Source organism: Astyanax mexicanus, chromosome 13 (genome assembly GCF_023375975.1).
Source record: "Astyanax mexicanus isolate ESR-SI-001 chromosome 13, AstMex3_surface, whole genome shotgun sequence".
Lineage (NCBI taxonomy): Eukaryota > Metazoa > Chordata > Actinopteri > Characiformes > Acestrorhamphidae > Astyanax > Astyanax mexicanus.
The window spans coordinates 135,001-162,583 of NC_064420.1; the positions used below are offsets into that span (position 1 = coordinate 135,001).

General features: G+C 40.4%; 2 protein-coding genes across 2 annotated transcripts; both read right to left on the reverse strand.

The window, feature by feature from the left end:
- Nucleotides 1–16,031: 16,031 nt before the first annotated feature.
- camk2n1b (calcium/calmodulin-dependent protein kinase II inhibitor 1b) lies at nucleotides 16,032–19,032 on the reverse strand. Its single transcript, XM_022676993.2, has 2 exons — nucleotides 18,605–19,032; nucleotides 16,032–17,375 (listed from the first exon to the last, which is right to left on the reverse strand). The coding sequence occupies exons 1-2, from the start codon at nucleotides 18,765–18,767 to the stop codon at nucleotides 17,305–17,307; spliced, it is 234 nt and encodes a 77-aa protein (XP_022532714.1). The 5' UTR covers nucleotides 18,768–19,032; the 3' UTR covers nucleotides 16,032–17,304.
- Nucleotides 19,033–20,080: 1,048 nt separating this feature from the next.
- On the reverse strand, nucleotides 20,081–23,947 carry mul1b (mitochondrial E3 ubiquitin protein ligase 1b). The gene is made up of 5 exons (XM_007240949.4): nucleotides 23,238–23,947; nucleotides 23,050–23,137; nucleotides 22,753–22,873; nucleotides 22,096–22,411; nucleotides 20,081–21,425 (listed from the first exon to the last, which is right to left on the reverse strand). The coding sequence occupies exons 1-5, from the start codon at nucleotides 23,355–23,357 to the stop codon at nucleotides 21,012–21,014; spliced, it is 1,059 nt and encodes a 352-aa protein (XP_007241011.3). The 5' UTR covers nucleotides 23,358–23,947; the 3' UTR covers nucleotides 20,081–21,011.
- Between the last annotated feature and the right edge of the window lie 3,636 nt (nucleotides 23,948–27,583).

Consider the following 27,583-nt stretch of genomic DNA (forward strand, 5'->3'; position numbering starts at 1 on the left):
CCCATAATCAAAAGCTGCACTACACAAAATACAAATGACTGAATTCTGAAATTTGTGAATAAAAAGATAGTATCTTGTAATAATTATGAGATAGTATCATATTATTACAGTATAAGATATCAAGACATGGAATTTGATAATTGTGAGATAGTTATTAAATATTAATTGAGTGATCGTACCTGAGATGTGTATCTGAGATGTGAGCTAAGATTGAGATATCTGAGTTATGATTGAGATAGTGTCTCATTATGGCAATATAACAGTAAGATATCTTATTAGTGTAAGATTCTCAAAACTGATAAAATGTGAAGACATTAACGTTTATGTAGCATGAGATATTATCTCATTATTACAGTATAGTCAGTAAAAGGCAGTATCTTGTAAATGTAATAAGAAAGTTCTTTCTTCTATCTCATAGTTCTATCTCATATGATGAGTCATATATATGACTATACACATATATGAGATGTGAGCATGAGATTAGAGTTATGTGTATAATAAAATTACATTATGGTATAATTATCACTGAGAGAGAATTGTGCAATTTTGAGATACTATCTCATTATTTAATACTATCCTGTATTATAAAGTATTAAATATGCAACTTTATGAGCTACAGATGGAAATGACCTTCCAGGACCAACTCTGACTCATTTCCATTATATTGTTTATATTGAATAATAAGCGCTATCCCATAATAAAATAAACAAATAAATAAAAATAAAAAACAAACTAGAGAGTTTCTCACAATGATGAGGTCATAAGTGTGAGATAGTGTCTCATTGTGAGATTGTGAGAATGTGAGACAGTTATTGTAGAATATTTATGAGTTTTTACATGTTTGAGTTGTTTTTTTTTCAGGGGCAGAAATAAACTTTAATATAAAAGTGTGTAAATGTAGAGTTTTTTAATCTGCTGGTTTTATGTTTATCACAGGATGTTTGTTTGTTTGTTTGTTTGTGTTTTATCTCAGGTATCTCTCTGTTTTGGGTTCAGCATGGTGGTGATGTGTCTGTAGAGATGCATGAGTTCCGCATGGAGGAGCTTCTCTCACCTCTGGTTCTGGTCTCTGGTTCTGGTCTCTGGTTCTGGTCTCTGGTTCTGGTCTCTGGTTCAGGTCTCTGGTTCTGGTCTCTGGTTCTGGTTCTGGTCTCTGGTTCTGGGAGAGGGGCCGCTGGTGGTCAAATTATTCGCTCGTGAATGTCGCCGCCGAATTCTCCGCGTTTCTGAGGTCATCTGTGTTGTAAAGTGTGAACTCTCGTGCCCTCGTGCCGCTGGTGCAGTGATGGAGTGATGGAGTGATGCAGTGATGCCGTGATGCAGTGATGGAGTGATGCAGTGATGGAGTGATGGAGTGATGGAGTAATGGAGTGATGGAGTAATGCAGTGATGGAGTGATGCCGTGATTCAGTGATTGAGTGATGCAGTGATGGAGTGATGGAGTGATGCAGTGATTGAGTGATGCAGTGATGGAGTGATGGAGTGATGCAGTGATGGAGTGATGCAGTGATGGAGTGATGCAGTGATGGAGTGATGGAGTGATGCAGTGATGCAGTGATGCAGTGATGGAGTGATGGAGTGTAACTGCATGTAATAAAGTCTTGCTGCTCAGAAACTCAGTCTGTTTGTGTTTTTTTTAGTTGATTTAGAGGAACAATACTGGATTATTATTAACTCTGAGAGACGACAGGGACGTGGAATCGCTGTATTTTAGTGATTTATAAAACTCTGAGATACGTTCACATTATCAGACTGAAGTGACTCAGATCTGATTTTTTGTTCAATATTTTGCTCGAATTTGGGAGAAATGTTGTCTATAGTTTATACAATAAAACAACAATAGAAGTAGAGGGAAGTTGAGGGAAGTTTGGGGAAGTAGAGGGAAGTAGAGGGAAGTAGAGGGAAGTTGAGGGAAGTAGAGGGAATTTGAGGGAAGTAGAGGGAAGTTGAAGGAGGTAGAGGGAAGTTGAGGGAAGTTGAAGGAGGTAGAGGAAAGTTGAGGGAAGTTGAAGGAGGTAGAGGGAAGTTGAGGGAAGTAGAGGGAAGTTGGGGGAAGTAGATGGAAGTTGAGGGAGGTAGAGGGAACTTGAGGGAAGTTGAAGGAGGTAGAGGGAAGTTGAGGGAAGTTGAGGGAAGTAGAGGGAAGTTGAGGGAATTTGAGGGAAGTAGAGGGAAGTTGAAGGAGGTAGAGGGAAGTTGAGGGAAGTTGAAGGAGGTAGAGGGAAGTTGAGGGAAGTAGAGGGAAGTTGGGGGAAGTAGAGGGAAGTTGAGGGAAGTAGAGGGAAGTTGAAGGAGGTAGAGGGAAGTTGAGGGAAGTTGAAGGAGGTAGAGGGAAGTTGAGGGAAGTAGAGGGAAGTTGAAGGAGGTAGAGGGAAGTTGAGGGAAGTTGAAGGAGGTAGAGGGAAGTTGAGGGAAGTTGAAGGAAGTAGATGGAAGTTGAGGGAAGTTGAAGGAGGTAGAGGGAAGTTGAGGGAAGTAGAGGGAAGTTGGGGGAAGTAGAGGGAAGTTGGGGGAAGTTGAGGGAAGTAGAGGGAAGTTGAGGGAGGTGTTTCAGGTTAATCTCTTCACTCTGTTTTTTTACTGGAAGCCAAAAGCAATTCTTTTAGTAACCAGCAGATGCTGCACCGCACTTTATAAACTATCAGAGCGAGGAGAGCGAGGAGAGCGAGGAGAGCAGGGAGAGCAGGGTTTCAGCAGGTTTGAAGCTCGGCTGGGGTGGAGGAACTCTGTTATAAAGTCTCTATAACACTACATAACAAAACGAAGCAGCGGAGGAGACAGAACACCACCCACACCTCGACCTTCACAACCCTTCAGTGTTTCTATTAAACATCCACCTGATCTGCATCCAACTCCACCCAACACCTCATTTACTCACAGGTCACCCTGAATATTCACACCACAGACACACCTCCACTGATTCTCCACCAATCAGCAGCGAGGAGGAGCACTGACCTCAGGCTGGAAGTGGAAATCAAAGAGCTGGATGATTTTCTCAGAGCTAAACCCATAATTAAGAGAGAGAGAGAGAGAGAGAATCAATTCTCATTAATACAGAGATGATCTTCAGGAACACAGGGATGTCCTGGTAAGAAGCTGTAAGAGCTGGTCTGAGTGTCTCTTGTTCAAACACCAATAATTTCTTTTGCTCTGGTTTGAATCAGTTTATTAAAATGTATTTTTGATATATATATATATTTATATATTTATGATATATTCCCACAGAATGAGGGAAGAAAGAATAAAGTTATTTTTTCTAGAGGATCAGTTAACACAGCATAAGAAATCAGACGACTCAGATGGGAGTAGCTACTCGATTTACACTCTGCCGTCACCTCCACAAAACATTATGATATACACGAATGTATAGCAATCATCAAATTTGGAAAGTGGGATATTTAACAAATACTGGTTTAAATTATTTGATGTTTGGTTTGTTCTTGCAGATATTTTCTTTTTTTTGTCTTTTTCTTTCTTTCTTTGTTTAAGAAACTTCTCCATCACTGCTTATCTGATTATCTGCATGCGGCAAATGCAGTAACCAAATTCTGGGTCCTAATAATTTTAACTCAGAAGAACACAAGAGATTTCTCCACAACCCAGTCATGGTCCACGGCCTACAGGTGGAGAAACCCTTAAGAGTGGTTTATAAATAAATACTGACTATAAGAGTCATTTATTTAAATCACGCTCAGTTGACATAAATACATCTTGATAGTTGGTTTGGATCGAGTTTGGGTCAAATTCTCACCATAAACAAACCCCTCGAGAACCAGCAAGAAACCACCTCCTTCTGGTGGGCACATAAAAAAGTTCCGGTGTTATATAAGAGCACATGTTTCTCATATTTCTGGAAAAGCTTCTCACGCTGAAAACCAATCAGACCATTTTCTCTCCGACTGGATCAGAGACGCGTGGCATCGATATGATCTGATGAGAAACGTGACGCAGCAGGTCAGGTCTATTTTAACTCTGGTTTACAGGAGAAAACAGTCATTTTCTGGTGTTATTCAATAAAACAATGTGCTGTGGTTTAGTGAGGGAGGAACTTTAGTTTCTATGGGAACAGAAACACTGAGAAATTCCTCAAAACATCTCCAACAGAAACAGGAGATAAAAACGTTAAACATTTATTTATCAGGGTAAATCTGACTGCATAAAACATCATACAGACCTTTACTGAGCCACCGACTCTCAAACCAATCACCTTTAACCAGCCGTGACGGAGCTCTCGCACCAGTCTCAGATCTCCGTCACGCCGAGAATTCAATTTACACTCGTCCTGATCTGAAACTCACTCCTTAATAAAGAACAACAACCAACTGAAGAACTGCATTCAAAACAACACATAATAAACTATTTATTAAAATACATTAATCTAAAATCTGCAGGTAAAATATGCTGTTAAATTTAATATAGTTTAGATGTGAGATATTAGTTTAAAACTCTATATTTACTGATAAAACTGTATAATCACGATTCTACAAAACCTAATCGAACAGTACAGTCTCTGATAAAACTTCACAATGAATGCACAATCAAATTCTCTGAATTGCTACTAAAACCATAAATCTGCTGATAAAAATAAAAAAAGAAACTAAAACCTAAATTCTAAACCCTATACTCACTGCAGTAACTCTACTAAGCCGAAATAAACCTAATTGAAAGTGTGGAACAGTTTTGTATAAATGCACAATTCCATGTTTAAATGAAAAAAGAAAACTGCACACCAACACAATACATTACCCCAACTGTGAAGCATGGTGGAGGGAGCATCATGGGAAATACTGGAGACACATTCAGTCAAGCAAGAAGAAAATGATCCAAAACACAAAGTAAATCAGATAGAAGAGTTAAAAAAAGATGATTTGAGTTCAGATCTTCACTCTGTTACTCTGATGCTGCAAGAGCAAAAGCATAATCAGATTCTGTAAATTGCTAATAAAAGATTGCTGAAAAAAATCACTAATTAAACTCTGAAAAGCCTGAAAAATACTCTACAACTCTACAACAGGCACTAAAGAAACTCTACACACACTAAATAATCTCAATAGATAATTGATAAATTGGTACTATTGTATCTACAACTGCTGAAGAAAATCTAGAAATATGAATAAATTCTACAGTTACTAAACTCTAAAAAGCCCAAATAAACTCTCCACTAAAATTCTCCAGTGATTCTCTAGAGATTTTGGTCCAGAGGAGAAAGAAACTCCTCGTCTCTCAGGTCTGAAATAATTCATCATTATCCTGAGAAAAGAGTCTGAACAGCCCTGACCCACCTGCGGGCATAATTAACCAATCAGAGTCAAGGTGACTGAGAGGTCAAACCTCTGATCCCCTCAAACCCCCCCACCCCGAGTTCTGGCACTGAGAATCAGGAATACAAATAAACCCTTCTGGAAACTACAGCAGCTTTTGCAAAAGTCTTCACACCCCTTAAACTTTTTTACACTTTTTCACCTTACAACCACAAACTTATTTGTATTTTGTTAAGATTTTAATTGACAAACCAACAAAAAATAGCTCATCAAATGTCTGAAATAACAAAAAAGATGCAGAACTTTCAGACCTCAAATAATGCAAAGAAAACAAGTTCATATTCATAAAGTTTTAAGAGTTCAGAAATAATCAATATTTGGTGGAATAACCCTGGTTGGTTTTTAATCACAGTTTTAATTGTATGCATCTTGGCATCATGTTCTCCTCCACCAGTCTTACACACTGCTTTTGGATAACTTTCAAGCAGTTCAGTTTGGTTTGATGGCTTGTGATCATCCATCTTCCTCTTCATTAAGAAAAAAAGATACAAAATATAAAGAAACTGATCAGTTCTAAAGTGGTCTCCTATTTTTTCCAGAGCTGTATATATATATATATATATATAAACTTCATTACTGTGTGGGATGCACTGATCTGATTGGCTGAATGATACTGCTGAGTGAATGACCTTGCGTTAGATCATTAGCATAAAGCAGAGCGAGGTCTAATTAGATGAACAGCCTCACAGGAATGTGTCCAAATGAGCATCACCCCCCCCATCACCCCCCCACCTGTATCTGACAGCCGTGTATAATTGGGCTCTCTTTTCAATTTGAACCCGGAGGATCCTCAGGGATTGGCTAAGAGGAAAGGTCACCATAGCAACGGCGGCATGACATCCGCTCCTCGGCTGTAATTAAGGCCGAGAGGAAACCTCTCTTTTCACGCTCGGTAATCTGCTGGTAATGAGATTTGTCGTGGGCGAGTCGCTCGCAGGTCTTTATCTCGCGTACCTGAGGATTTAATATTATATTATAAACGTGTCCTGCAGCAGCGGAGGACCTGACCTTCACTCCAACCTAAACGTCCTGCTGCCTGAGATCAGCGGAACGTCTCTCTCCCCGGCCGAGACGTGCAGAACGCTCTAAAGCAGAGAGAGAGTTCACTATCATGATGCTGAGGCTGTGATTGTGTTTCTAGGCAACTGTCCGATGTGCTCTGAATAACCTGAGCCTGCATGAAGTTAAAGTCTCTACATATCGATTCTGCTTCTGTATGAAACTCTTCAGTAAAAAAGATCATCTGAATGTTGTTTTTCCTCCTCTATATTTTTTCTTTTTATTCTAGAGAGCAAACATTAGAGTTGATTATTCACTCAAAATACAACAGTATCTTCAGTATAGTTTTTAAGGAATTTCTAATTGATGATTTCTAAAATGTCCAGTTCTCTGCAAATCTCAGCATGTTCCCCAAACAACTAGTTCCAAAATCCTTCTCTCTCAGCTGCACAGATCAGAAATATCATTCACTGCTCTGAGAGAAGAGGGTTTTATGGTAAAAGGACATTTGCAGTGTTTGAGCTACTCCTGAATGTTGTGTTGCTTTGTCTACCTTGTTTAATCAAGATATTAAACATTTGAGATAATTCAGGCTTATGGAAGATCGAGCCAATGCCAAGAAAAAAAGGAAGCTCATGAAGCAGAAGAGGGAAATCTCCACTCCTGATCTGGAGCTCTCCAGAACAGTAGGTCCCAACCTTGGTCCTGGAGACTCTTCTGGCCCTTTCATATGCCTCTTATATTTCCTTTCCTCAACACACTTATAATCAGTCTTAACTAGAAGGTTGAAGTATTAAATGTTGAATGCAGGAACTGCTGGATGAGGGTTGAGAACCGCTGGTCTAGTGGTTTCCATCCTTGGTCCTGAAAAGCCCACTTCCCTGCACTCCCTGCTTTAGGTAAGATGATCACCTGGAGTCCACTAAAATGTCTCGTCTCTTTAGTAGAAGGGTCCTTGCAGTGATTTGAGGTACATCTGAAGGCTGAGGAAAAGGAGCTCATGAGACAGAAGAGGGAAAGCTCTGAGCCTAGAGCTGTCTAGAACTGTAGGTCCCAACCCTGATCCTGGAGAACCCATTAACCCTTCCATGTGCCGATGCTTTTCCTGTTCAACACAACTGATATAATCAGTCATCAGTAGAGGATCAGAAGGTGCCGATTTCTGGGATCAAAAACCACTGAAACCGGGTTAAGAACATGGGTCCTTAAAAGGCCACTTCTCTGCAGACTTTGGATTTTTCTTGCTTCCAATCACTTTAATCCAACACTCTTTTTACTTGGCTGCAAACAAAGGGTTCTACAGAAGGATTCCACTGGAGTTCAACTAAAACATGCTATATTTTACTGATTGTGATGCTGAAGCTGCAATTGTGTTTCTAAGCAACTGTCCACAGTGATAAATCTCTAAATAGCCTTTCCCTGAAGTTGAAGTTTTCTCATATTGATTCTGTATCTGTACCTCACTGAGACACTTCATCTTATTACTGCTCCTAATTTACATTATCATACTGCTGCAGCAAAACTCTGCGCTCTGGACTTCATGTTGCTGCTACAGTACCTAAAATATCTGATGCACAAGTTCTCCAGGGACAAGGCTGAGAACCAATTATTTGGTTGTTTTCATCCTCGGTCCTGAATTGTACACTTCCCTGTAAAATGCTCCAAAACACACTTTATCCAACAACTCAACTCATTATAAATGCTTTCCTGAAATAAAGAAGACCACCAAGAAGAACCAACCACATCCAACAGGATTAACTGTGGACGCTGTAAGAGGAAGCTGTCTGAAAGGGATGTTCGGGTGCTAACCCGGATTGTATCCAAAAAACATAAAACAACGGCTGATCAAATCACGCAGAATTCAATGTACACCTCAACTCTCCTGTTTCCACCAGAACTGTCCGTCACCACAATCAATTATTGTGCTCTAAAACCAGGTGTTTTAGTTTCATTCTGCAACCCCTGTATCCCAGCAGTCGTTTCTGTACCATTTATTTATACATCAGTAGAGCAGAAAAATATATAATGAGTGTATATAAACAAGGAGGTGCTCAGAATATTGTGGCCAGTCAATCTGTGCATATCATATAGAACCAAAATAACAATTATTGTTTTTTTACATAACAAATACCCGTTATCTACCATTTAGACCTGTAGATTAATCTGCGGTTGTCTCCTGGGCTGGATACAGGCGGCGTCTTGGTTTTGTTCCCTGGAGGAAACGGCAGCCGGGCGGTCGGACCTGCTGGAGGCTGGAAGGTAATGGCTGTAAATTAATGATGACCGACGCTCAGATGATTCCTGTGGGTTTTGCTGCCGCAGTGCCGGAGGATCGAGTATCGCTGCTGCTGCTGCTGCGGGTTCAGATCTGCAGGACGGAGGAAAGCTGTTGAGGAAAGCGCGAGCTGCAGGACATTTGATAGACTATTATTAATTCAACAGCGCTATTGTGTTATTGCAGGACTGTGCAGTACATTTAAAATGATATGCAGTCTGCTGATTACAATAATAAAGTCTATTTTAGAAATCTATCCTTGTAATCGATGTCAATAATTATCTTGTTTACTCTTATTATGAATTATATATTATTTATTATAGGCAGTAAAATACACAACAGTTTATAAGAACTGCAGCTGGTTTTACTATAAACCCCTCTAAACAACGTCTTCCCTCCTGTATGATCTCACATCAGTCTCTTCAGACCTTACAACCAGTAAGAGTTCTGTATTCATCTGGCAGCCCCTTCTCGCCTTCAGGGTTCTATGCAGACCTGGCAACCTGTGAGCTAATCTCTCAAATGCCCAAAATGATCAGACAAGTGTTTGTTTTGGGTCCCTGTTCAGTTGTGCTGTTTTGGATCTCGTCACACCCATACTCGACACTGATTGGTTGTAGAAAATTGTCAGTTTAGCAAGATGCCTTTCCAGATGTTGCATCAAATTCTGAGATCAGATTTCTGCACAAAACAACTTAATTTTCTTTTATTGTTCTAATTCTAATTCTATTGTTTAATGGATGATGATGGCCTGACTCAACCTTCTGTAATTGGTCTGAATAAAATCTGAATTGTCTAGAAAATTGCATTTAGACTGGATTCAGTAGATCCATATTGAGAATCTTTTACACCAGAAGTTTTGGTTTCAGACCAAAAACTGAAAAGTCTGAAAGTCAGGAGTGATCAGGTCAGTTATAAAAGCACCTTTAGATGAGATGGTTTGTGGATGTAAATTGTAGCTGGATGGAGGCGGAGCTTCAGGACGGTGTTGGGGGCGGTGCTGCTCCTGGTGTCGGGGCCTCGTGTAGGAAGCTGAAACCTGCAGAACATTTTCCTACAAAAATAAACTCAACTTCAACTTTCCAGCCAAGAGACGAGCCGAGAGGAGCTGAGAGGATGGGATGGTTGCCTGGCAACAGCCCTGCCATCACCGCCCCATGCATACGGGTACCACGCCGTGCACTCGTCACCAAGCACTGACACACACACACACACACACACACACACACACACACACACACACACACACACACACACACACACACACACACACACAGTGTCTGTCAGCTTCTGCTAATAGTGACGGGTGTGAAGCTGAGGAGTCTCCTCTGGCAGCGAAACTTCAGAAAACCAAGTAAACGTTTCACAACAAAGTGATTCATTTCAACTACCATATAAACACAGATCACCTCACCATACAAACACCAAAACACTCCACCACACAAATATACATATACCCCACCAACCAAACACCCACCACACATACACTAAACACACAAACACTAAAAACACCTCACCATACAAACACCAAAACACACAAAACAAACACTAAAACACACAAACACCAAAACACACAAAACAAACAAACACTAAAACACACAAACACCAAAATACACAAACACTAAAAACACACAAAACAAACAAACACTAAAACACACAAACACCAAAACACACAAAACAAACAAACACTAAAACACACAAACACCAAAACACACAAACACCAAAACACACAAGCACCAAAACACACAAAACAAACAAACACTAAAACACACAAACACTAAAAACACACAAAACAAACAAACACTAAAACACACAAACACCAAAACACACAAACACCAAAACACACAAACACCAAAACACTCCACCACACAAATATACATATACCCCACCAACCAAACACCCACCACACATACACTAAACACTAAAAACACCACACCATACAAACACTAAAAACACCTCACCATACAAACACTAAAACACACAAGCACCAAAACACACAAGCACCAAAACACACAAAACAAACAAACAAACACTAAAACACACAAACACTAAAAACACACAAACCAAACAAACACTAAAACACACAAACACCAAACCACACAAAACAAACAAACACTAAAACACACAAACACCAAAACACACAAACACCAAAACACACAAGCACCAAAACACACAAAACAAACAAACACTAAAACACACAAACACTAAAAACACACAAAACAAACAAACACTAAAACACACAAACACCAAAACACACAAAACAAACAAACACTAAAACACACAAACACCAAAACACACAAACACCAAAACACACAAGCACCAAAACACACAAAACAAACAAACACTAAAACACACAAACACTAAAAACACACAAAACAAACAAACACTAAAACACACAAACACTAAAAACACACAAAACAAACAAACACTAAAACACACAAACACCAAAACACACAAACACCAAAACACACAAGCACCAAAACACACAAAACAAACAAACACTTAAACACAAACACCAAAACACACAAACACTAAAACACTCCACCACACAAATATACATATACCCCACCAACCAAACACCCCACCATAATATTGTTCCTGTAATGAAGAGTGACGGTAATGATAACTGACACCGTTGATTTTGGCACTGACAACAGTGGTCGTCTCCACCAAGACAAAAGTGACCCACTGCCATTCTGAGCCACGACTACCCACCAAGTTGTATTCCTGTCTGTTGATTATTTATTGGTGCATGTATATTTTGATGATGAGAGAATAATTTATAATAATATCAGTGTTCTGGTGTAACAGAAATCTGTAGATCTGAGCAGCTCTTCTTCTTCTCTTTCTGCTTCAGTATCAGCTGTTCCTGAGCTTCATTACTCTTAAAACGGTAGAAGAGCAGAGAAAGGGCTGAAAGCTCTGGAGGTTCTGGAGGATCAGCTGAGGGTGGAGGATCAGCTGTGGGTGGAGGATCTGGAGGGAGGATCAGCTGTGGGTGGAGGTTCTGGAGGATCAGCTGTGGGTGGAGGTTCTGGAGGATCAGCTGTGGGTGGAGGTTCTGGAGGATCAGCTGTGGGTGGAGGTTCTGGAGGATCAGCTGTGGGTGGAGGATCAGCTGTGGGTGGAGGTTCTGGAGGATCAGCTGTGGGTGGAGGATCAGCTGTGGGTGGAGGTTCTGGAGGATCAGGTGTGGGTGGAGGTTCTGGAGGATCAGGTGTGGGTGGAGGTTCTGGAGGATCAGGTGTGGGTGGAGGTTCTGGAGGATCAGGTGTGGGTGGAGGATCTTATATGGGGGCTCTGCAGCGAGAGCCGTAATGAGTTCAGTTTCAGGCTCATTTTTCCGGCTCTGCTGTTTCTACAAACGTCTTCCTGAAGCCAATTAAGAGCCGTTCTGTTTCATACATTCCCTTATAATACTTTATAAAGCAGATTTTTTAAACAATTTTCGATAAAGTAACTTTAATAATCTAACAGCCTCATTAGCCGGATTCATTAGCATACCTGAATAATTGAGAGGCTAATTAAGCTGCAGGCGCGACTCATATCAAACTACATTAATATCAATCTCCTCCTCAGAGCATCTCCTGCTCTTTAAAAGAGACGATTACAGTAGATCAAAACTGATGGAGTTTAAGGTGTTTGTCATTTTCCATTAAATACAGAGAAATAGAGAGAGAGTGAGAGAGAGAGAGAAAGAGGAATAGAGAGGAGTTGAGTGATGATAAACTTCTCTCTGATGAAACCTAATTAAAACTCTTCCTGGTAAATGACTCTATACAGGTATTTATTATTCAGTAGTTCAGTTCAGAGGCTTTTTTAAGAGGTTGGACCACAGGCTTCCTCTCGTTAAATTACTCCCCCAACGCTTTAATAAGAAGATTCTCTCAAATTCTCTTAAAAGGAATATGTAAACACACAGTGGCGTGATGGTGTCGATGGTTGATGGTGTTGAGATGGTTTATGTAGTTCTATCAGTTTTCAGAGCTACCTGGAGACAGAGATCTATATTTAGCTCAGCAGAGCTTTTGTCTTAAACACGCCGGTGGGAAATCCAGCAGAAATCAGCCTCACATCTTTTAAAATATACTTTTATCTATTGTTATTTTTATACTGAGAGAGGGAATCTACAGCGGTTGAGGGAAACGACTCTGTTCTACAACAGGTTCAGCCTCAGCGTTTCTGCTGGAGATCTAGTTCTGACAGTTTACAATCTGTCGTAACTCTGCAACCAAAAGCAGTGAACAAACCCCTTAAAGAAACATACAGTAAAAACATACAGATCTGGGAAAAAAAAAATCTCGATTTTGTCAAATTAAAAACCTCTGGCATATAATCAAGAGGAAGATTGATGATCACAAACCATCAAACCATCAAACTGAACTGCTTGGATTTGTGTTACCCAAAAGCAGTGTGTAAGACTGGTGGAGGAGAACATGATGCCAAGATGCATGAAAAAAACTGTGATTAAAAACCATAAGAGTTATTCCACCAAATTCCACCACTGTTACACAGTGATTGTAAATGTAAATCACTCTACTGCTCACACAAGGAAATCACACTAATACTGATATTAATATTAATCGCCCTGCACTTCTGGCGGTGTGACACCAACCCCTCCTGTACTGAGTGATCTTCACACTGATTTATACACCTGACTGCAGTTTCAGGGGGAACCCCTGTGAGATGTTCTCTCTGAGCTGCTCTGTAGGTGGAGATCAGATCTGATCCGGACGTCTCGCTCATTACCGCGCTCTTATCGGTTCTAACGCTGATTTAAAAGCTTCATGATGAATCTCTGATGGTCGGGAACCGGCCGAGCTGAAGAGCCTCCTACTCTCGGCTCCATCGCCGGTAGAAGTAGGACAGCTTCCTTTCATGGTTCGGATGTTGCCATGGAAACCACCGTAGGACTTTTGTTTTATTTATTTAGTTTTGTTGCTTCAGACGGGGTGAAGATGGTTCTGGAGAAGAAGGAGACCGTAGTGGAGGGTTCCATGCAGAAAATGAATGGAAGTTCAGGTAACTGAGATTTTGGGCAGTTTGGGGAAAGAGTCGAGTACTAAACAAACTAATCCCTAATCCTCGTTTTCCTGAGTTACTGGAGGAAATGGTTGAAATCCTCCCCTGAGAAATGAGAAAACCCTTCAGGAACCTGATGAGTGGCCCTCCGCTTCATCAGCAGCTTCTATATGAACTCAGCACCCGTCTGATCCAGAGAAAACTCTACATTGGTTGGTTCATTTTTTTGCAAAAATAAGTAGCGTAACATTTTTTCTCTACATAGTAAATGAATAGTAAAGTGATCTATCAGATTATGAAGGAACACATAATGAATCATGTAGTAACTTAAAAACAGTGTTAAACAAACTAAAATACTCTGTGAAGTATTTAGATACTCTTATCTGAGGAGCTGTTTGTTAACTTGTGGTTTCTGAGGCTGGAAACTCTGATAAACTTATCCTGTACAACAGAGGAAACTCTCACTCTTCCTTTCCTGGGGCGGTCCTGATGAGTACCAGTTCCATCATTATAATGATTTTAATGGTCTTTGTGGTGACTGTGCTTGATGATACTTTCAAAGTTCTTGAAATTCTTCTTTTCAGATTGATCTTTATTTTCTTCTTAAAGTATTTTTTTCTTTATTTAGTTGAGTAGTTGTTTCTTCTCATAATCTGGATTCGAACATTACTCAAATATTCACTATTCACTGTATACCTGTAACTCTACCTCTTCACTACTTTACTTTAACTGATGCTCTCAAACACTTTAAGAGACAAGAAGAGACAAGGAGACTCTACCTCATAAAACTGACTGAGCAAATCCAGCAGAGATGTTCAAAACTGAGTAGATTGAGTGATCTACTGTAAACACCCAAACACCAGGTGCAACAAAAGACCCGAACAACCCCGTCAACCACCCCTTAACACCACGAGACGCTGCTGGAGAGACCCTCCACAGCTCCAGCATTCAGACCCAAACACTCAGCAGCGCTAATGCTGAATAATTGAGAGCACTGCTTTGATACTTAGCGCGAGTATGTGTGTGTGTGTGTGTGTGTGTGTGTGTGTTGGGTGGAGGGGGGGTAGTAGTCGGTGCTGCACGCTTCCAGGCTACACAGGGAGCATCTGTTGCCATGGCAGCAAAACTCACTTTCATCACTACAGAGCAAAGGGAATAAGCAGCTCACACACACACACACACACACACACACACACACACACACACACACTCGTATACACACATATAAACACTCAAACACACACGCACACTCACTCACAAAAACATATACACATCAACATAAACACTCATACACACACTCATAAACACTCACATATACACAGACAAATACACACACACACACACAAACTCACATACACCCTCACTCACACACACGTACACTACATTGTATGAGAAGGTGTGTCCAGACCTGTGACTGTATGATATTATTAATATTAAAGGTAAATAAAAGCGAGTCTCTGTGTGATCATACAGAACCTGTATCTGATTCAGGATCAGTGATTTCTCAGGTAAACCTGGATAATTATAAGATTTATTTTTCAGTCTTGCTGAAGGTTCAGATGCTGAAACTCCATCATCTTCATCATCATCATCATCATCATCATCATCATCATCAGTGTCGTTAATAAGAGTCTGATGATGGTTTATCTTATTTAAAATAAAGCTCTATAGCTGGTTTAGAAGTTATAATCAGTAGAGTAGAGAGAGTTCCTGTAGACGATCACAGATCTTCTGAAAGTGAAGTTAACATCCCTCTGCTGAAAGAATCCTCCTCCTCCTCTCCTCAGGCCCACGCTCTCCTCCTAAACTCTCTCTGAAGACTCTCACGCGGAGGAACGTGGAGTTCCAGGAGAAGAGCGTGATCCAGAAAGTGCTGGTGTGGGGGCAGGACTTGGTACCAAACACACACTTTACAAAAACACACTTTCCTTCAGCATGGTGCACTACACTACACTACACTCCTGCTCTAAAACTACAGTTTAGCACCTTCAGTTCCCCTCGTACAGCATCCCCCACAGATCCTGCTGAACTCTATCTAAGAAACCTGTAAACTGTATAAAAATCTGTATAAAAACGGTATTTTACCAGCATTCTTACCAGTTTCAGTCTCTGTCAGCATGAGCCTTTTAGGGCTCTGTCACTTTTATGCAAAAAAGTTATTGCTGGCCACGTTAGTGTTAGCTTCTGCTAAACGGCAAAACACAAACAAGCTAGTTCAGGCAAAAACTTACTATTTGAATGTCCCTCATCTGCTGACTCGCCACAGAGATTAGCTACAGATCCCTCCCTCAGACAAAGTCTGCTGGCTAATCCTCAACTGATCTAGAGGGCGGGGCTCTGGTGGGGGCTGACAGGTACCAGTGCAAGAATCTCGTGCAATGAGGGCGATAAAAAGAGCAATGCTAAAACCACTGTGATGTTTAATTCACATTTTAATGGTCACACTTCCCATTATCAGTATAGCCCTGTTCAACAGTGAAAATAAGTGCAACATTGATCATATATGTAATATCCAAGATAGTTTGAGGTCTGTCATTCCAAAAGTTGCAAACAACAAAAAGAATTACTGTAAAAGTACACCAGTTTCCATTGCCACAGAGGGAGGCACTTCAGCCCGTCTCATGCAAAAGCAGGTAGAAAACATTTTAATAAATAAATAAATTATTAAATAAATTCATAAATAAATGCCCTGAAAATGGACAGGAAAGCCAGGCTTGCAGAATTTCACAGTACGCAGAGCATGAAGACACAGCTTGACTGGCATACTTTTGCAATATTTGGCACAAATGTGATCATATCCTTTACAGCAGAAAGTGACGGCCATGTTTTTTAAAAGTGCTCAGACTACGACTACGACCCAGGAAACCACTCCCTCATACAAAAATAAGCTATTTCAGCGCTATTCGGCTGAGCAGGCAGTTTGTAGCAATGACAACAAAATACGATTTTTGATAAGCAACATCAAAAAATGTTAGATTTTTAAAAAAAAAGTTCAGGCTTTCAGCTTCAGTTTCAGTCTGTAAAAAACTTTTGCACCTCCTTCCAGCACTGCGGAAAAAATCAACGCACCTGAAATGATCATATTTCCAAAAATGAAGAAGGAAAAATAAAAAACACGTTACCAAAACTGTTCAGTCTTACTGTGCACAAAAAAGTCGTTATAGTGCTGCAAAATACCGAAAAACACAAGAGTCCTGTGGAGGACGGAGTTAAAACAGTGCGAGTAAACGTGACGTTACCTGTAGACTTGTGATTTGTGCTTGCGATTTCAGTGCATTCCTCACAATACAAATGGTACCTTTTTTTTTTTTACTATTAAAAGATCAAATCCACAAGTATTAAATACAGAAGTGAAAAACCAAGACCCAGAAAGTAAAAAAAACCCTGGGATGGATTTTTACTTTCTGGATCTGGGTCACCCACCTCTAATTAAACACTATTAGAATGATCTCAGCTTAGGAAGGAAAAAATGAAATATGATATAAAAACATGCCCAGCAAGCAGAAAGAATTTTTTTTTTATAAAATCAGCTTTCGGATGCCGGTCTTTCCCCCGTTCAGGAATCCTGCTCCATGATCTCCTGCGTGTGCTTTCCTGTGGAACGTGACCCTCACATCGAGAGGAACCGCGGTGCTTCTGAAGCACGTTTGTGTTTCCGACTCTCCAGAAGAAAAGCGTCCTGAGCTCTCACGCCTCCGCCGGAGACTTCTCCCCTGTGTTCTGCAGAACTTCATCAATCTGATCATCTTCTAGAACAACTGCAGGAGATAAAGGAGAAGAAGAAGAAGAGGGTCAAAGGTATACGTTTCAAACTGTGGAGAAAACACTCCTGCATTTACTAGTTCAGTGGGCCTACAGTTAGACAGACAGACAGAGATAGAGAGAGACAGGTGCTCCTCATGACTGGCAATAAACCAGGGCTGCACCTAATGATTATTTTGGTAGGTGACTAATCTGATAATTAGGTCTGTTACAATAACTGCAATATCGATTTATCGTACAATAAATGAATATGACCTCAACATTTTTTGATAATTGTGATATTGTCTATTGTGTTTGTTTGTATGTTTGTTCACATATAAAACAGTGAACGGTATTTTAGCCAGTCATGCTTCAGTACCTGTGACTCCATAACATAAACACAGTATGGACTAAAGTAGTTGAAGAAATACGTATATAATTCCCAAACTAATTATAATAAATTATTTATTTAAAAAATCGTCCACAAAAAAACTCATATCATGACAGGCCTACTGATAATTTTTTCGATTATTCGAATATTTCTGCCGTGTCCTCCATCTCTAAAAACAACAGAAAAACAGATGAACAGAAGATTTAAATGTCTGGATGATGTTCAAACCTGGAAAGTGCTGATATTTAGTGAGTAAATTAAAGATTAGACAACAATGAAATTGTTACAGCCCTACAATAAACCCACTGTAAACCCTCCACCATCACCATCCTCTCCATCTCCACCGGTGTGTCTGGTGTTTGGGGATCTGTGTGTGTGTTATGCAGTGCAATAAAGCTCAACACACAGGCAGTAATATCAGAAAAAAAAGAAAAATCACAGCACTAACTCACTTCCTCACTACTGTGTGTATATATATATATATATATATATATATGTATATATAAAAGATGTGGAGCTAATGATGGTGTAGCAATAAATTGTCTTTGTTGCCTGAGGGCAAAATCATGAGAACCCATAGAGAACCATAAGAACATATTGTGAGCTAAGCTAGCTGACTACTTAGGTAACCTAACTAGGGATAAATACCTGCAGCATTCTGCACAGGTAAACCTGTCCTACCTAACCCAGGTAAACCTGCAGTTTACAGTTAAACACCTACACTCAGTTTATAATCAGGTATAATCAGTATTATCTGAGATTATGAGTTATTAATGTAGTAATTGGGTAAATCTGTATTATTATTGTTGTAATAATAATTAATAAATGCTGGGTGTGTGTATAATAGAGGCTCACCGCGTTTACTCCTCCCGATCTGGCCGAGTTTGGGGGGCCGCTGGTTGGGCGCGGGACTGTAGAAGTTCCCGGTGTTCTGGAGGCGGCAGGTCAGAGAGATCTGCTCCTCTCCGCCGGTTCCGTACGGAGCCCGGTTCTCCTCATACTTCAGAACCTCCGACATGATTCCGCTCTTTTACCGGATCAGAACCTCAAACCAGCGGGTCTCCTCAACGGGTTCCACCCGGGTTCTCCTTGGTTCGGGGACTCGGTTCTTCTGTATCTCTTAATTCCTCTCGGTTCTCCCGGTTCCTCTCGGTTTATCCCGGTTCTCCGGTTCGGATAGTGTAAAGTTTCTCTGAGGGAATAAAGCTGTAAACCGCGGGAAAAGCGGAGGAGACTAAACAGGCCGGGACACATCACTCCCTCCGCCTCACATCGCTCCCTCCGCCGCGCTCTAACCTCTACTATAGTCCCTGCGCGCGCCACCCACCTTAAATAATCAGTAATCAATAATAATCAGCTCACACTCAATAACAAACATCTCTACACTGTATTACTGCTTTATTAAACTGATTATGATTCGTGTGCTGCGCGTATCTTTATATAACTGACATACTGCACTCCTCCCATTATAATAACTATAACTATTACCACATACTGATAAACATAACTTACTAAATCATTATTTTATTTTTGTTCAAAATAAGATTCTTAACTTCAGTTTAGATTACAGAAATGCAGTTATTTAACCCTTTCAGTCGAGTCGAGTTTTTATTCAGCGTTCTCTGTACTGAACAATAGGCTTTGATCCAGGTTCAGTAGATGAGAAGAGAAGTTCTGAACAATAAAACACCAGAATTTAAATATATTTATTCAGTATGGAACCTCCACAATAAAGTGCACATTTGGATATATAATGTAGGCCTCGTATATGAACACAGTAACTCAGTATCTGTATGGAAAGTACTGTCTGTTCCTGGAAGTTGATGATCCTGTGTGATCATCTCTTATCTCCTGTAATTTCCATGAAGGGACTGTTTTACACTGCAGCAGCTTCAGGTGGGAATAAACCAGCTGATGCTGTTGTTCTGGTAGTGTGTGTGTGTGTGTGTACACAAAGGCAGTTTTGTGTATTACAGAACATTTTTAAGACATAAAAATATAATTATAACTGATTTGCTCCATATTGAGTAATCCCAGGCATACACCTGCAGTGCAATTACAGATAGCGAGCGCCCTCTTCTGGTCAAATCAATATTTAAACTCCAGCTCCTCATTTCTGTGATAGTCATGTGTCATCAATTTAGTGTATTTATTTTCATTTATCTTTTTATTTGTTCATAATAAGTGATATGTTCTACAGTCACATACTTTTTATTATTTTAATAATAATAATTAAATAATTAATTTAATAAAAAATGTGAGGAAGAGAGTAGAAGAGGATCCTACTCATCGAATTCAAAAACAGCAGTGCATAAAAATAACAGCCGCACATTCAGAACCAGAACTTTTTATTTTTGGTTTAGAAAACAATATATTGTATAATACGAATATCTACAGTTTCTGGGGAGGAAATGCTTTTATTGAAACCTTTTATTTTATGAAAATAAAATATTTCAAAGCAATGCATACACATCAATTTAAATCATGTGAAAAAGATAAAAGGGTGAATATGCACATAAACTGAGCCTACAGTAAACCTCGATACATTCATTTATGATCTTCAAATATTTCCACCATGTTTATTTCTCTACACTGGTATATTATATAATAGAGGCCTATAGAAAAGCCCCACAGGTAAATAAATCATAAAGGCTTAAATTCAGAACCTGAAGAAAGTTCACTTTGATCAGGCTGATTATGGCACTCAGTCACAACCAGATAAATATATACTTATTATATAATGTATCATAATAACATAAAAAATATAAAGCAAACACAAAAAACTGTTTTCTGCTTAACACCGGTGTAGAAGGTCTAACTGATCAGCTAAAACATGTTTAGTGCTCAAATTCTGCTTCTTGTTCAATTTCAGCCAACAAACATCATACTGTACCCTAACCCCCCCCCCCCCCCCCCCCCCCCCCAACAAATCTGTGATACTTTAATAAAGACATGGGTGTGATGTGGGCAGATTGAGAGAGAGAATTTTACTGTATATAAATCAACTTTTCTTTTAATTTTTTTTCAAATCTGTTTTTGCAAATAAACTCTTTATAATATACAGTAAAATATTATCCATAATAAACTCTTTATTATGTTTAAACAGAAAAGTTTCGGATGGGGGTCTTGAAGTTCCAGCACCAAACAAAAGAAGCATAATTTCAACACAAATACACTTAAGTGCCTAAAGTCATGGGACAGGATATATAATCTATATAATAATTCATTAATTTCCTATCTGTTATTAACGGCTGAGACGCAGTTAGCTGTTGTACAGGGGGACGATCCTGTCGATGTTTGCTCTACATATGGGGCATTTCCTGGGCTGTGGGAGAGCTCGGTAGCAGGGCTCGCAGGAACAGACGTGTCCACACTCCAGGAAGACGCAGGACCTGTCCCGAGCGAGACAGACAGTGCAGGTGCTGGGGGACACGGCGTCCTCGTCCAGGTTCAGCTCCCGCATTCGCCTCCTCTGCTGCTCCTTAAACTCCTCCAGCACGCCGCGCTCCTTCCTCCGCTCCCTCCTCCAGACGTACTGCTTCCACAGGATGTAGATCAGGGTGGTGCAGGCGGCCAACCCCACCAGCAGCGTCAGGACCCTCCACACCCCCACGCCGCTCTCCTGCTTCCCCACCAGCGCCTCGTAATCCAGCCGGCTCAGGAAGTACCGCAGGCCCTGCGTGATCACAAACACTGACTGTATCTGTATCTGATCAACAACTAAAACTCCTACAGCTGATCCCGAACCAGAGAGGGAGCAATGACTCAGAAATGTTTTAGAAAGTATCTTACATCTAACATTTCACTGCAGTGAGGAGGAAACAGCTGCTCTGAAGTTCATGCTCAGGTCCAGGAGGTCAAAAAAGGACAGGTGGTTTGCTTTTGCTGTTTTTGCAGCTATAGCTGCACAGCTGCACCAAGAGATGCTAACGCGTAAAAGCAAAAAGACGCATGAATTCAGATTTGACCGTTCACATTCACGTCGCATGTCTGTGGATCGGATACATATCTGAGTTAGGACCACATATGAAAGTGACTCAAAATCTGATTTAAAAAAACTGGATTTCACACATTTACACAAACCATTAAAAAACAGATCTGAGTCACATTAAACAAAAAATCAGATTTGAGCCTGATAATGTGAACAGAGCCTTAGAGATTCCAGTATGGACAAAAAACATCCCTACTCTTCTCTTTCTGGGGACCGATCAGAACATCTCCCTGAATCACTTCTGACTCTTCTTTATAAACATTATCAGACATGTTTGTAAGTCGCTCTAGATAAGTGCATCTGATGAGCACCCTGAAATTAAATGTAATCGTGTAAACATAGGGGGGGGTTGTACCTGTTTGGGGGGCTGCAGCCGCACCAGGCTGTTCTCCAGCACCAGCTCCCCGACTCCGGTCACGCTGGCGCCGAGCCGCAGCATCTCCTCCGTCTCGTGAACGCCCTGCGGCCGCTCGCCGCTGATGAAGTGGCCGATGACGCTGCTGAGCGACTGAACGGTGGGGTGGAAGTTCTCGTAGGTCGTCTCCAGATCCAACTCGGCCGCGTCCAGGGGGCGGATCACGCGCACGGCGGCAGCGATGCAGTCATCGTGAGACGCCAGGTCAAAGGGCACGGTGTTGGTGCGCTGGTGGATAACCTTCTCACAGTCGTTCCTGAGGACGTTAAAAACATGTTACAGAAACATGAATTTACATCATAATCATTTTATTATACAATTATTCAATTTTACACCGTATAGAATAGGCCTTTCATTGGAACTTATTGTTATTGAGGTCATATTGTCTAAAAATCATAAAACAGTGGCTGAACTGTTAAATAATAAGAATATCTTTTACATGAGGATTGGGATACAAAAATGATTAAATATCCTGAATAAACACAACATAAATAAAGTAAACCAGTGATTTAAAACAAAGCTAAATCACTGTCCCATTGTGATGTCACCTTTAATATCAATTCATCTGCTTGTTTAAATAACTTATTTTTTATTTACCAGAGATGAGTCGTTCGATTCCATACCATCTTCTTTTCTTTCAGTGTCAGTCTCTCAATAACGCCTTTACAGTTATCCACAAACTGACTGTTTAAGCTCTCCTTCACCGATCGCACAACACCTGAAACAATGGAAAAAACATTACATCACTAATTATTATTCAAATTATTCAGCTACGGCAAGAGTTGTGGCGTATCGTACTGTACAGAATAATATCATCATCATTGTGATTATATTATTTGGGCCAAATCACGCTCTCCTATTAATCTCACATCAGCAGAAACCTCTCTCTCTTACCTTCAATAACAGCATAAGGAATACATTTCCCTGGAGCTTCAGCCAGAATGCTCTTCAGATCCTGATCCAGGGAGATTTTCTTTGCTTCCTGATGATTAAAGCAGAATCATTTAAACAGAATATAATGTTAATAAAGTATTATTATTTTAAACTCAATCTGAAAACTCCGGAACGAGGCGTTTACTCACTTTTAATCTGGAAACATGACCTGCTTTCCTCTTGTATATGGAGTAAAGTACAGCAGTGAGAGCAGAGCTGGTGGCTAAAAGCAGGATCTGAGCTGTGGAGGGTTTTCCATTCGCTTCCATCTTCAGGATTTAATCTGTAGGACAGACTTTACTGCAGTAAACCCGGGTCTGTAGTGAACATTAGTGCTCCAGGTGCTTCAGTGAGCAGAAATAGTGATAAAAACAGAGAATTAGAGCTGAGAATCGGAGTTAACTCCTCTAAACTTAGTTAAACTAAGTCTTTTTCCTGCAGTAACCTTCTCACAGATCAGATTCAGACCTGTAGATTAAAGAGGAATCACTAAATAAGCGTTTTAATATAATTAATACAGTTTAATAACCCCGGCAGGCTGTAATAACATTAATAACTGTTACAGTTCTGATACAGGAGAGTTTATATTTAGCTAAATGTGGCTAACGCTAACGCTAGTACACTAGTTAGCCTGTTAGCATCTTAGCTAGTTAAGTAGTTTAGCTTCTGTTAATATCCGGTAACTGCGCTCTCCCGGGCGGAGCAGGTTAAACTACACCTGTACTCCGTGTCTTAAACTAATAAATGCAGAAATAAAGACTGAAAACAGGTAAATAACTCCGGTAAATAAGTCAGGTAAAGGGCGCAGCGCTCCTTCAGCGAGTCTCTGCAGCCCGTCAGAGAACTCTAGCGCCCCCGCGCCGCCCGCAGGCCTGGAGTATTTAATACATACAGTGCGGTTTAACCTGGGTGCGTCTCAAACCGCTCCACACTCCCTCGGTACTAGTGCACTATGTAGGGGAAATAATGGGAGCGTCCAGAAACGTTTACTACTTCTCCACCTCCTTTCCTACTCCTCCTCTCCTTCTCCTTCTTTACTACTGCACCTATACTCTTCTTTCTTTATTACTGCTCCTCCTCCTCCACTCTTCCTACATCTCCTCCTTTATTTCTGCTTCTCCTCCTCCTCCTTTCCTATTGCTCCTCTTCTTCTCCTCCTTTCTTACTGTGCCTCTTCTCCTCGTCCTCCCTTCCCACTGCTCCTCTCCTCTTTCTTTCCCACTGCTCCTCCTCCTCCTCTCCTCCTCTGGTTATATACAGTAGGATATTGTTCTGTTTCTCCTGTTAATAGGAGAGCTGCAGGGTTGTGGGTTGTACAGTAGATGGTGGTGTTGGGTTGTGATGCTCCAGCAGATCTTCTGATACTTTTTGCTTCAGGCTCTGTGAGGATCTGCTGATCTACAGCATGTGCAGCACAGGCAGCACAGGTCTAATAATTCTCTGTGCACCCTAAAGGTTGCCCCCAGACAACCACTGGCTATGAGCTAAATGCAACGACAAACTGTGTACAACATGACTGTTATCAGAATCCCCTCAATCCCCCTTTCACTTATTATTCATCATACTGTTTAATAAATAGCTGAGATAAAGCTCAAGCTGTCCACACTGACATAGAAATCTGAAAATCTGAGGAAATCAAAATCATTAATTTAAAATCTAAATGTGTCCTTAAAACAGAGCAAGGTCATCATGAACAATTTAAAATACGCATCTCTAGATCAACCATGTTTTCACTGAATGCTGATTTTTGCAAGAATTGATTGTCCACCCTGTCATGATGCTAAAAATTACAGGATGGACAAATTCACAAATTAAAACACAAATAAAAAATATAAAGTGATTAAGTTTGGAGAATTAGATTTCTTATAAATATAATGAATAGTCAAAAGAATCTTGAGTGAATTTAATATTAAAGTGCAGTATTCTGATAATGAGCTGCTCCGGTTCTCCAGTTAATAAACAGGCAGATCCGCTGGTTTCTCTGAGAGGAGATTCAGGGTTTAATAACTTCAGGCTGAAACTGGGATTAACATCACATCCCACTGCAGACTCAGCTTCTCCCACTCAGAACAACCTCGCCTGCTCAATTTCACAGCACTTACTGATAATGTGTGTGTGTGTGTTGGGGGTGTTATTAATCGGTGAAATGGCCCAAAACTGTCGGATCTGTTCCAGGGCCTGTTCTGGAGTGAAGGACAGGAGAAGATGGTTGATGATGATGATGGTGATGATAGTGATGAAGCTGGAAGCTGAAGATGCTGCTGTAGATGCCAGGAGGGTAAATTAGTCTTAATGGATGTGTATCATCAATTTCCCTGTACTGTATTTTCCTCCCTGTGTGATTTAATGGAGTTAATGTGCCAAAATTAGTCAAAATTCTCTTTTATGTCGCCATTTTTAATTTCTCTACACACAGTAGAACTAAACAGCCAATAATAATTCAACTGTTTTCTTTCTTTAAAACACAAAACAAACAAAAAACACTGAATTCAGTTAAATAGTTCTTTATTTTAGGATTGCTGTTACTGATCACTGAGCTCCTAGTGAACACCATGACTTTTGAACATCACTCTGAGTTAATTTTACATGTGATAAACACAAAACCACAATTACCAAAACCATACTCGCACCTTCACCACTAATACCTCAATCCTGTGCAAATATGACCTTTTCTAGGTGAATCTGGTTGTATCTGAATTCTGTCAGGATTTAATGATGAACTGGACAGATACAGGACTACAGTCTACAGAACTACAAACTGCTCCTATATGCTCAGAGAATGTGATAAAATAGATAAAGAGTAAAGAAACAAGCAGGCGGTCGGACATGTGGAACTACTAATGTGTCTAAACCCTAAACCCTCAGAACCTGTAATCATGTTCTCTAATAAATCTCTCCACATTACTGAAAGATTTAGAAAATAAATACTGATTATTTATTTAATGGAGAATAAAACATTATATAATATTCTACAGGATAAAACTCCTCCATATTCCTTCATCCCTGAGATTCAGCTCTGTGTGTCTCTCCTCACCTGATCCAGAGGGACTGATGATGAGAATATGTGAATAAAATCATTCTAATGAGAGATAAAACTGCTTTCTGGAACAGAACAGGTCTGACCTGTTTCACCTCGTCCTGCGGCTGCAGGACTGAGTCAGAGTGAGGCAGAGTGAGGCGCTGTGTCCTGAGGCAGGGCCTCGACTCTCTATTACTCACCTGCTGCAGACGGGCAATAAGGTACCGGACCCAGCATCAGACAGAGTGAGACAGAGTGAGTTCCTCATCCATTTTTAATGGTTTAAATTAGATTTTTAATTTGGGGCATCCAAAATAAAAGCAGGCTAAATCTAAAAATATCATTTCAGGAGCAGCCAGCCTCTCCAGCCTCGAGTCAGAGTCTCAGCAGCTCCGTACGAGAGCAGCGCTGCGGAGGAAAACCTGTTTACTGTCTGTTTTACTTTAAAGGTTCTGTAAAAAAAAGAGACCATGTTATTATATAAATAAATGATTAATAAATTGCAAAATAAAAAAAAACAATATACAGATTTAAAACCCACAATTAGTTTGATCTCAGATAAATTAAGTCTGTTTTGTGTAAAATTGTTAATTGAAAATGTCTATTAGTTGAATCAATTTATAATTGAGTTTAGTTTGTTACCAATGACGCCTCTTTTCCTTTGGATTTTGGTACAATCAATTTGCATACTGGGTGTGTCCCCCAGTTTCTGACACAGTATATTAGGATTAGGTGCTCGGTCTCTGTGTTGTAGGCTGTAGGAGCAAGCAGTTTCTGATCTGCAGTAAATCTCATTTAGAAACGTTTGGGTCCAAAACGCTCTGATCTGAGATCAGTTGCTTTTACTTTCTCAGTACAACACACACACACACACACACACACACACACACACACACACACACACACATTCACCCCCTTTACACACTCTCATACACACACACACCACAGTGAACATGCAGGCGCTGGTGAGGAACCTCTACATGCTGTGCAGATGGAGTGTGTGGAGTGTGTGGAGTGTGTGGAGTGTGTGTGGAGTGTGTGTGTATGTGTGTGTGTGTGTGTGTGTGTGTCTCGTATGTTTGCTGTAGCAGTGGCTGCTCTCCCTCCTTTATCTATAATGGTGTTTTTTAATCAGACAGTTTTGTCAGATCCGTGTTTAAAGCGAATGATTTACATCCTGGTCTTAATCATTTTAATCGGCTCCTGTTATTAACCTGCGCTTTTTAATCTCAGCGCCGGGTTTCTGTGTTTACTCTGCTTTTAGACCAGATCTTTAGATTCACGTCAGTCCTGATAGCAGATCCTCTAATGCAGCGCCGACCCATTTCATTTATTTACTCAGACTTACTGCAGAGAACAGACGCTGTGACGGAGGACGAACCCGTAAAAACAATTCATCTTCTACTGACTGCATCCTTCCTTATTATATATAATATATAAAAAAGAGATGCAATACTGTCAGTCTGACATTCATGT

Excerpts from the sequence above, each read along its gene's own strand:
- mul1b (XM_007240949.4), bottom strand. The coding sequence starts at position 23,357 with ATGGAAGCGAATGGAAAACCCTCCACAGCTCAGATCCTGCTTTTAGCC. Across the intron at positions 22,874-23,049 it reads TCCTTATGCTGTTATTGAAG|GTGTTGTGCGATCGGTGAAG; the intron begins GTAAGAGAGAGA and ends CCATTGTTTCAG. Across the intron at positions 22,412-22,752 it reads AATCGAACGACTCATCTCTG|GAACGACTGTGAGAAGGTTA; the intron begins GTAAATAAAAAA and ends TAACGTCCTCAG.
- camk2n1b (XM_022676993.2), bottom strand. The coding sequence starts at position 18,767 with ATGTCGGAGGTTCTGAAGTATGAGGAGAACCGGGCTCCGTACGGAACC. Across the intron at positions 17,376-18,604 it reads GATCGGGAGGAGTAAACGCG|TTGTTCTAGAAGATGATCAG; the intron begins GTGAGCCTCTAT and ends TATCTCCTGCAG.